At 56.3% G+C, this 11,435-nt stretch overlaps 1 protein-coding gene and 1 non-coding gene across 5 annotated transcripts in view; both read left to right on the top strand.

Annotated features, from left to right (window-relative positions):
- The first annotated feature begins 4,606 nt into the window (after window positions 1-4,606).
- On the top strand, window positions 4,607-4,679 carry TRNAK-CUU (transfer RNA lysine (anticodon CUU)). Its single transcript has one exon. It is a non-coding gene; the product is annotated as a tRNA-Lys (tRNA).
- Window positions 4,680-4,749: 70 nt separating this feature from the next.
- Window positions 4,750-11,435, top strand: part of MOK (MOK protein kinase) — a 54,907-nt gene continuing 48,221 nt past the window's right edge. The window contains exons 1-2 of one of the 4 annotated variants that reach the window (XM_063948559.1): window positions 4,750-4,875; window positions 10,924-11,038. In XM_063948559.1, coding sequence (XP_063804629.1) covers window positions 4,869-4,875; window positions 10,924-11,038 — 122 coding nt within the window. In that variant the 5' untranslated portion in view covers window positions 4,750-4,868. Of the gene's footprint in view, window positions 4,876-4,969; window positions 5,065-10,923; window positions 11,039-11,435 lie in introns of those variants that run through there. The other 3 variants (XM_063948560.1, XM_063948558.1, XM_063948561.1) reach the window with 3 other exon arrangements.

Raw genomic sequence — 11,435 nt, 5'->3', positions numbered from 1 at the left:
CTGATACCCGTGATACACTGATACCCCTGATACCCTGCCTCTACACTGTGCCCTAATACCCCCCACCCCCTGATACCGGCCGGCTGATGTGAGGAGAGCTTCCCCAGTGACCTGATACCCGTGATACACTGATACCCTGCCTCTACACTGTGCCCTAATACCCCCCACCCCCTGATACCGGCCAGCGGATGTGAGGAGAGCTTCCCCAGTGACCTGATACCCGTGATACACTGATACCCCTGATACCCTACCTCTACACTGTGCCCTGATACCCCCCGCCCCCCTGATACCAGCCGGCTGATGTGAGGGGAGCTTCCCCAGTGACCTGATACCCGTGATACACTGATACCCCTGATACCCTGCCTCTACACTGTGCCCTAATACCCCTCACCCCCTGATACCGTCCGGCTGATGTGAGGAGAGCTTCCCCAGTGACCTGATACCCGTGATACACTGATACCCCTGATACCCTGCCTCTACACTGTGCCCTAATACCCCCCACCCCCTGATACCGGCCGGCTGATGTGAGGAGAGCTTCCCCAGTGACCTGATACCCGTGATACCCCTGATACCCTGCCACTACACTGTGCCCTAATACCCCTCACCCCCTGATACCGGCCAGAGGATGTGAGGAGAGCTTCCCCAGTGACCTGATACCCGTGATACACTGATACCCCTGATACCCTGCCTCTACACTGTGCCCTAATACCCCCCACCCCCTGATACCGGCCGGCTGATGTGAGGAGAGCTTCCCCAGTGACCTGATACCCGTGATACACTGATACCCCTGATACCCTGCCTCTACACTGTGCCCTAATACCCCCCACCCCCTGATACCGGCCGGCTGATGTGAGGAGAGCTTCCCCAGTGACCTGATACCCGTGATACCCCTGATACCCCTGATACCCTGCCACTACACTGTGCCCTAATACCCCCCACCCCCTGATACCGGCCAGCGGATGTGAGGAGAGCTTCCCCAGTGACCTGATACCCGTGATACACTGATACCCCTGATACCCTGCCTCTACACTGTGCCCTAATACCCCCCACCCCCTGATACCGGCCAGCTGATGTGAGGTCAGCTTCCCCAGTGACCTGATACCCGTGATACACTGATACCCCTGATACCCTGCCTCTACACTGTCCCCTGATACCCTGATACCCCCTGATACCGGCCGGCTGATGTGAGGACAGCTTCCCCAGTGACCTGATACCCGTGATACACTGATACCCCTGATACCATAACTCTACACCGTGTCCTAATACCCCCCACCCCCTGATACCGGCCAGCTGATGTGAGCAGAGCTTCCCCAGTGACCTGATACCCGTGATACACTGATACCCCTGATACCCTGCCTCTACACTGTGCCCTAATACCCCCCACCCCCTGATACCGGCCAGCTGATGTTATATGGTGGTATGGGGCAGTTTATGGTACCCACAGTGTCTTTTCCCTGATACCGTGCTGTCATGTGCAGCCATATTCCCAGCGTGCTTCTTATATACAGGACGATACAGCGCAGTATATGGTGGTGCAAGGCAGTACACAGTGTCCACAGTGTTTCTTCCCTGATACAATGTTACTGTATGCAGCCATAAACTATGTGTGCTTCTTATATACTGGACGACATGGGTCATTATAGGTCAGTATATGGTGGTATAGGACAGTATATTTTGCCCACAGTGTCTCTACCCTGATACAGTGTTACCCTGTGCAGTCATATACAAAGCATGCTTCTTATGTATAGGACGACATTACATTACATGATAGTACATGGTGGCATAGGGCAGTATATGGTGACACAGAGCAGTACATACAGGTATAGGGCAGCAGTTCATGGTGGCATAGGATAGTACATGGTAGTATAAGACAGTACATGGTGACATAGGGCAGTACATGGTAGTATAAGGCAATACATGGTGGCATAGTGCAGTACAGGTACAGGGCAACAGTACATGGTGGCATAATGCAGTACAGGTACAGGGCAGCAGTACACGGTGGCACAGAGCAGTATATAGTAGTATAACGAAGTACATGTACAGGGCAGCACAGAGCAGCATATAGTAGTACAGGGAAGTACATGTACAGGGCAGCACAGAGCAGCATATAGTAGTACAGGGCAGTACATGTACAGAGCAGCACAGAGCAGCATATAGTAGTATAGACCAGTACATGTACAGGGCAGCAGTACACGGTGGCATAGAGCAGTATATAGTAGTATAACGAAGTACATGTACAGGGCAGCACAGAGCAGCATATAGTAGTACAGGGCAGTACATGTACAGGGCAGCACAGAGCAGCATATAGTAGTATAGGCCAGTACATGTACAGGGCAGCAGTACACGGTGGCATAGAGCAGTATATAGTAGTATAACGAAGTACATGTACAGGGCAGCACAGAGCAGCATATAGTAGTACAGGGCAGTACATGTACAGGGCAGCACAGAGCAGCATATAGTAGTATAGGGCAGTACATGTACAGGGCAGCAGTACACGGTGGCACAGAGCAGTATATAGTAGTATAGCGAAGTACATGTACAGGGCAGCACAGAGCAGCATATAGTAGTATAGGGCAGTACATGTACAGGGCAGCAGTATATGGCGGCACAGAGCAGTATATAGTAGTATAACGAAGTACATGTACAGGGCAGCACAGAGCAGCATATAGTAGTATAGGGCAGTACATGTACAGGGCAGCACAGAGCAGCATATAGTAGTATAGGGCAGTACATGTACAGGGCAGCACAGAGCAGCATATAGTAGTATAGGGCAGTACATGTACAGGGCAGCAGTACACGGTGGCATAGAGCAGTATATAGTAGTATAGCGAAGTACATGTACAGGGCAGCACAGAGCAGCATATAGTAGTACAGGGCAGTACATGTACAGGGCAGCACAGAGCAGCATATAGTAGTACAGGGCAGTACATGTACAGGGCAGCACAGAGCAACATATAGTAGTATAGGCCAGTACATGTACAGGGCAGCAGTACACGGTGGCATAGAGCAGTATATAGTAGTATAACGAAGTACATGTACAGGGCAGCACAGAGCAGCATATAGTAGTACAGGGCAGTACATGTACAGGGCAGCACAGAGCAGCATATAGTAGTATAGGGCAGTACATGTACAGGGCAGCAGTACACGGTGGCACAGAGCAGTATATAGTAGTATAGCGAAGTACATGTACAGGGCAGCACAGAGCAGCATATAGTAGTATAGGGCAGAACATGTACAGGGCAGCAGTATATGGCGGCACAGAGCAGTATATAGTAGTATAACGAAGTACATGTACAGGGCAGCACAGAGCAGCATATAGTAGTATAGGGCAGTACATGTACAGGGCAGCAGTACACGGTGGCACAGAGCAGTATATAGTAGTATAGCGAAGTACATGTACAGGGCAGCACAGAGCAGCATATAGTAGTATAGGGCAGTACATGTACAGGGCAGCAGTACACGGTGGCACAGAGCAGTATATAGTAGTATAACGAAGTACATGTACAGGGCAGCACAGAGCAGCATATAGTAGTATAGGGCAGTACATGTACAGGGCAGCAGTACACGGTGGCACAGAGCAGTATATAGTAGTATAGCGAAGTACATGTACAGGGCAGCACAGAGCAGCATATAGTAGTATAGGGCAGTACATGTACAGGGCAGCAGTATATGGCGGCACAGAGCAGTATATAGTAGTATAACGAAGTACATGTACAGGGCAGCACAGAGCAGCATATAGTAGTATAGGGCAGTACATGTACAGGGCACCAGTACACGGTGGCACAGAGCAGTATATAGTAGTATAGCGAAGTACATGTACAGGGCAGCACAGAGCAGCATATAGTAGTATAGGGCAGTACATGTACAGGGCAGCAGTATATGGCGGCACAGAGCAGTATATAGTAGTATAACGAAGTACATGTACAGGGCAGCACAGAGCAGCATATAGTAGTATAGGGCAGTACATGTACAGGGCAGCAGTACACGGTGGCACAGAGCAGTATATAGTAGTATAGCGAAGTACATGTACAGGGCAGCACAGAGCAGCATATAGTAGTATAGGGCAGTACATGTACAGGGCAGCAGTACATGGCGGCACAGAGCAGTATATAGTTGTATAACGAAGTACATGTACAGGGCAGCACAGAGCAGCATATAGTAGTATAGGGCAGTACATGTACAGGGCAGCAGTACACGGTGGCACAGAGCAGTATATAGTAGTATAGCGAAGTACATGTACAGGGCAGCACAGAGCAGCATATAGTAGTATAGGGCAGTACATGTACAGGGCAGCACAGAGCAGTATATAGTAGTATAGGGCAGTACATGTACAGGGCAGCAGTACATGGCGGCGCAGAGCAGTATATAGTAGTATAGGGCAGTACATGTACAGGGCAGCAGTACATGGCGGCACAGAGCAGCATATAGTAGTATAGGGCAGTACATGTACAGGGCAGCAGTACATGGCGGCACAGAGCAGTATATAGTAGTATAGGGCAGTACAGATCAGGTGCACGGCGGTACAGAGCAGCAGCAATGAGGATGCAGGGTGACGCGGCCGGGGGAACAGCTACAAAGGCCGCAGCGCCGCCTCCGCCCCCCAGCCGCCCGGCTAGCTCAGTCGGTAGAGCATGAGACTCTTAATCTCAGGGTCGTGGGTTCGAGCCCCACGTTGGGCGAACACTTTTATTTTTGCTCTGCAGGGAATTGGTTAGACGTAATGACGCCATGGACCCAGACGTACAGTCCCCGCGGCCTCAGGGTGCGAGCGTCGGTTGCTAGGAGACGGTGTACACCAACATGGCGTCCTGACTGTGTGCTGCTCTCCAGGTGCCAGAGGCGCCCCCGGCGCTCACCCTCCCGTCACCATGCACAGTAAGTGCCCGCCACCGCGCCCCGGGTTACTGCGGGGGTATCACCCTCCCGTCACCATGCACAGTAAGTGCCCGCCACCGCGCCCCGGGTCACTGCGGGGGTATCACCCTCCCGTCACCATGCACAGTAAGTGCCCGCCACCGCGCCCCGGGTCACTGCGGGGGTATCACCCTCCCGTCACCATGCACAGTAAGTGCCCGCCACCGCGCCCCGGGTCACTGCGGGGGTATCACCCTCCCGTCACCATCACAGTAAGTGCCCGTCACCGCGCCCCGGGTCACTGCGTGACCCGCCGGCAATGCGGCGCTACCGCTCATCTGTCACCTTGCAGACTCTGTGCCCGGTGCACGGGGCTCCCCTCTCCCACCAAGTGCCCCTCTATACCTCTCCCACCCTGCATCCCCCCACCCTGTACCTCTCCCACCCTGCATCCCCCCACCCTGTACCTCTCCCACCCTGCATCCCTCCACCCTGTACCTCTCCCACCCTGCATCCCCCACCCTGTACCTCTCCCACCCTGCATCCCCCACCCTGTACCTCTCCCACCCTGCATCCCCCACCCTGTACCTCTCCCACCCTACACCTCTATACCTCTCCCACCCTGCACCCCCCCACCCTGTACCTCTCCCACCCTGCATCCCCCCCACCCTGTACCTCTCCCACCCTGCATCCCCCCACCCTGTACCTCTCCCACCCTACACCTCTATACCTCTCCCACCCTGCATCCCCCCACCCTGTACCTCTCCCACCCTGCATCCCCCCCACCCTGTACCTCTCCCACCCTGCATCCCCCCCACCCTGTACCTCTCCCACCCTACACCTCTATACCTCTCCCACTCTGCATCCCCCCCACCTTGCACCTCTCCCACCCTGCATCCCCCCACCCTACACCTCTATACCTCTCCCACCCTGCACCTCTCCCACCCTGTACCTCTCCAACCCTTGATCCCCCCACCCTGTACCTCTCCCACCCTGCATCCCCCCCCTGCGTCCATCTCCCACCCTGCATCCCCCCCACCCTGTACCTTCCTCACCCTGCGTCCCCATCTCACCCTGTACCACTCCCCCTCTGTACCTCTCTCACCCTGCGTCCATCTCCCACCCTGTACCTCTCCCACCCTGCGTCCCTACTACCCCCTCAGTGTCCCACTCCCACCCTGCGTCCCCCTCCCACCCTGTACCTCTCCCACCCTGTGTCTCCCTCCCACCCTGTACCGCTCCCCCTCTGTACCTCTCCCACCCTGTGTCCATTTCCCACCCTGTACCTCTCCCACCCTGTACCTATCCCACTCTGCGGCCCCACTACCCCCTCAGTGTCCCCATCTCACCCTCTGTACCTCTCCCACCCTGTGTCCCCCTCCCACCCTGTACCTCTCCCACCCTGCGTCCATCTCCCACCCTGCACCTTCCCCACCCTGCGTCCCCATCCCACCCTGCGCCCCCCCCAACTTGTACCTCTCCCACCCTGCGTCCCCACTACCCCCTCAGTGTCCGCCCCCACCCTGCGTCCCTCTTCCACCCTGTGTCCCTCTCCCACCAAGTGCCCACTCTGTACTTCTCCCACCCTGTACTACTCCCACCCTGCATCCCCATCTCACCCTCTGTACCTTTCCCACCCTGCGTCCATCTCCCACCCTGTACCTCTCCCACCCTGCGTCCATCTCCCACCCTGTACCTCTCCCACCCTGCGTCCCCATCTCACCCTGCATCCCCCCCGCAACTTGTACCTCTCCCACCCAGTGTCCCACTCCCCCTCTGTACTTCTCCCACCCTGCGTCCCTCTCCCACCAAGTGCCCACTCTGAACCCGTCCCACCCTGTGTCCCCACTCCCCCTCTGTACCTCTCCCACCCTGTACCTCTCCCATCCTGCGTCCCCACTCCCCCTCTGTACCTTTCCCACCCTGCATCCCCACTACCCCCTCAGTGTCCTACTCCCCCCCCCTGTACCTCTCCCACCCTGCGTCCCCCTCCCACCCAGTGCCTCCTCTATACCTCTCCCACCCTGCGTCCCCATCTCACCCTGTGTCCCTCCCTGTACCTCTCCCACCCTGCGTCCCCACTACCCCTCTTTACCTCTCCCACTTGCGTCCCCACTCCCCCTCTGTACCTTTCCCACCCTGCGTCCCCACTACCCCTCTGTACCTCTCCCACCCTGCGTCCCCACTCCCACCCTGTCCCTCTCCCACCCTGTACCTTTCCCACCCTGCGCCCCCCTCCCCCTCAGTGTCCCACTCCCCCTCTGTACTGCTCCCACCCTGCGTCCCCACACCCCCTCAGTATCCCCCTCTATATCTCTCCCACCCTGCGTCCCTGTCCCACCAATTGCCCTCCTCCCCTTCTCTGAACCTCTCCCACCGTGCGTCGCCATCTCACCCTGCGTCCCTCTCCCCCTCTGTACCTCTCTCACTCAGTGTCCCACTCCCACCTCTGTACCTCTCCCACTCAGTGTCCCACTCCCCCCTCTGTACCTCTCCCACTCAGTGTCCCACTCCCCCTCTGTACCTCTCCCACCCTGCGTCCCATCTCACTCAGTGCCCTCCTCCCCTTCTGTCACCCTGCGTCCCCATCTCACCCTGCTTCCCACTCCACCTCACTGTTCACCTTCTCACCCAGTGCCCTCTTCCCTTTCTGTACCTCTCCCACCCTGTCCCCCTCTCACTCTGTACCTCTCCCACTCAGTGTCTCTCTCCCACCTTGCGTCCCCACTACCCCTCAGTACCTTTCCCACCCTGCGTCCCCAAACCCCTCAGTGTCCCCCTCTATATCTCTCCCACCCTGCGTCCCTGTCCCACCAATTGCCCTCCTCCCCTTCTCTGAACCTCTCCCACTGTGCGTCGCCATCTCACCCTGCGTCCCTCTCCCCCTCTGCACCTCTCCCACTCAGTGTCCCACTCCCCCTCTGTACCTCTCCCACCCTGCGTCCCCATCTCACTCAGTGCCCTCCTCCCCTTCTGTCACCCTGCGTCCACCTTCTCACCCAGTACCCTCCTCCCTTTCTGTACCTCTCCCACCCTGCATCCCTCTTCCCGTCTGTACCTCTCCCACCCTGCGTCCCACTCCACCTCACTGTCCACCTTCTCACCCAGTGCCCTCCTCCCTTTCTGTACCTCTCCCACCCTGTCCCCCTCTCACTCTGTACCTCTCCCACTCAATGTCTCTCTCCCACCCCGCGTCCGCACTCCACCTCTGTACCTTTCCCACTCAGTGTCCCATTCCCCCTTTGTACCTCTCCCACCCTGCTTTTGCATCTCACCATGCGTCCCTATCTCACCCTGGGTCCCACTCCCCCTATGTACCTCTCCCACTCAGTGTCCCACTCCCCCCTCTGTACCTCTCCAACCCTGCTTACCCATCTCACCATGTGTCCCTATCTCACCCTGCGTCCCACTCCCCCTATGTACCTCTCCCACTCAGTGTCCCACTCCCCCCTCTGTACCTCTCCCACTCAGTGTCCCACTCCCCCCTCTATACCTCTCCCACCCTGCGTCCCCATCTCACTCAGTGCCCTCCTCCCCTTTTGTCCCCTTGTCACCCTGCGTCCACCTTCTCACCCTGTGTCCCCACTCCCCCTCTGTACCTCTCCCACCCTGTGTCCCCATCTCACTCTGCCCTCCTCCCTTTCTGTACCTCTCCCACCCTGCGTCCCCATCTCACCCTGTGTCCCCACTCCCCCTGTGTCCCTCTCCCACCTTGTCCCTCTCCCACCCTGTACCTCTCTCATCCTGCGTCCGCCTTTCACTCTGTACCTCTTACCCTCAGTGTCCCACTCCCCCTCTGTACCTCTCCCACTCAGTGTCCCACTCCCCTTCTGTACCTCTCCCACTCAGTGTCCCACTCTCACCCTGTACTTCTCCCACCCTGCGTCCCCCTCCCACCCTGTACCTCTCCCACCCTGCATCCCACTCCCCCCTCAGTACCTCTCCCACCCTGCGTCCCACTCCCCCTTTGTACCCCTCCCACCCTGCGTCCCCTTCCCACCCTGTACCTTTCTCACCCTGCGTCCCCCTCTTACCAAGTGCCCCCTCTGTACCTCTCTCACCCTGCGTCCCCACTCCCCCTCAGTACCTCTCCCACCTTGCATCCCCCTCTCACCCTACATCCCCACTCCCCCTCGGTACCTCTCCCACCCTGCGTCACCCTCTCACCCTGCGTCCCACTCCACCTCAGTGTCCCCCTCTCACTCTGTACCTCTCCCACTCAGTGTCCCTCTCCCCCTCTGTACCTCTCCCACCCTGCGTCCCCCTCCCACTCAGCGTCCCTTTCCCCCACTGTACCTCTCCCACCCTGTTTCCCCATCTCAACCTCTGTACCTCTCCAACCCTGAGTCCCACTCAATGTCCCTCTCCCACACTGTGTCCCCCTCTCACTCAGTGTCCCTCTCCCCCTCTGTACCACTCCCACCCTGCGTCCCCCTCTCATTCTTCTTCCCCCTTTCACTCAGTTCCCCCCATTGTCTTCTGTCCTTCTCCCACCCTGCATCCCGCTCGCACCCTGCGTCTTCCCTCATCCTCCTCTGTCCCTCTCCCACCCAGTGTCTTCCTCTGCCCAATAGCTCCATCCTCTCACCCAGTGCCTCCTTCCTCCCTCTGTACCCCTCCTCCCCCTCTGTCCCTCTCTCACCTGTCCCACCCTCTGTCCCTCTCTCCCCTGTCCCACCCTCTGTCCCTCTCTCCCCTGTCCCACCCTCTGTCCCTCTCTCCCCTGTCCCACCCTCTGTCCCTCTCTCCCCTGTCCCACCCTCTGTCCCTCTCTCACCTCTCTCACCCTCTGTCCCTCTCTCACCTCTCTCACCTGTCCCACCCTCTCTTACCTCTCTCACCTGTCCCACCCTCTGTCCCTCTCTCACCTGTCCCACCCTCTGTCCCTCTCTCTGTCCCTCTCTCACCTGTCCCACTCTCTGTCCCTCTCTCACCTGTCCCACCCTCTGTCCCTCTCTCACCTGTCCCACCCTCTGTCCCTCTCTCACCTGTCCCACTCTCTGTCCCTGTCTCACCTGTCCCACCCTCTGTCCCTCTCTCACCTCTCTCACCTGTCCCACCCTCTCTCACCTGTCCCACCCTCTGTCCCTCTCTCACCTGTCCCACCCTCTGTCCCTCTCTCTGTCCCTCTCTCACCTGTCCCACTCTCTGTCCCTCTCTCAGCTGTCCCACCCTCTGTCCCTCTCTCACCTGTCCCACCCTCTGTCCCTCTCTCACCTGTCCCACCCTCTGTCCCTCTCTCACCTGTCCCACCCTCTGTCCCTCTCTCACCTGCCCCACCCTCTGTCCCTCTCTCACCTGTCCCACCCTCTGTCCCTCTCACGCCTGTCCCACCCTCTGTCCCTCTCTCACCTGTCCCACCCTCTGTCCCTCTCTCATCTCTCTCACCTGTCCCACCCTCTGTCCCTCTCTCGCCTCTCTCACCTGTCCCACCCTCTGTCCCTCTCTCACCTCTCCCACCCTCTGTCCCTCTCTCACCTCTCCCACCCTCTGTCCCTCTCTCACCTCTCCCACCCTCTGTCCCTCTGCCACTATAGGTGGCTGGACACTATAGATATAAAAGCAATACTCCAGCTCACTGTATTAGTTATATGCACATTTTCCTGTCATGCCAGGCTCCCGGGGGACAGGTGCAGGTTTCTCCAATGCTCTGTCCTCTGTCTATGTTACTTTCATGACTGGAATGCTGATCCCCTGAGGGAAATCTATGAGTATTCCTCTCTGACACTGATTCCTGCCCACCTCTGCTGTCGGCTTTGGGGTGTCCCCAAGAGTTTCATTGATGCTCAGTTGCTACAGGAGAAAATGGGAATTTGTTACTTACAATGAAATCATTTTCTCTAATTCCTATTAGATTACAGCGTGACTAGTTTCTCTTTTTATTTTTGTATATTTTTTTGTTCTTGTTTTTGAATAACTCTTGCAAAATGTCTATTGTAAAATCCAGAGCACAGCGTTCCGTCTTCTAGATGGTAGACTGTACCCCCAAGTGTGTTTGTGGCCTCATTTAGCCACGTATGTTAGTATACCGCTGTGTCTGTGTGCTATCTGTCATATGTTTTATTGCAGGATATAAAATAATAAGTAAGATAGGAGAAGGCACGTTTTCAGAAGTGGTGAAGACGCAAAGTCTCAAAGATGGAAATTACTATGCGTGCAAGAAAATGAAGCAGCATTTTAAAAGGTACATAATAAGTTCTGCTAGCAGCGTGCCACTTAAGATATCTATCTATCTATCTATCTATCTATCTATCTATCTATCTATCTATCTATCTATATATATATATATATATATATATATATATATATATATATATATAATATGGTGAGCCCGCTAGTACGGGGACAGCTTGAAAATGGGGCGTGGCTCACTGTCTCACTATTGGGGGCGGTGCAGCCCTGTCGACATCACAAATAAGGGTGTACCCAGTTGTCCACGTCACCTAAAATAGCCTAGCGTGAAGACGCTGTTTTAGCAGAGCACTGCGCCCTGTCCTATTACCGGCGTCATGCAGAAACAGCCTACCGTTGCCGTGCTGCCGCCATGTGAATAGATCCTGCGCGCTTGTGCCTCGATAGCC

Source organism: Pseudophryne corroboree, chromosome 12 (assembly GCF_028390025.1).
Source record: "Pseudophryne corroboree isolate aPseCor3 chromosome 12, aPseCor3.hap2, whole genome shotgun sequence".
NCBI classification, from domain to species: Eukaryota; Metazoa; Chordata; class Amphibia; order Anura; family Myobatrachidae; genus Pseudophryne; species Pseudophryne corroboree.
Note: the sequence above shows the minus strand (reverse complement) of the source record. Positions and strands in the feature narration are given on the sequence as shown.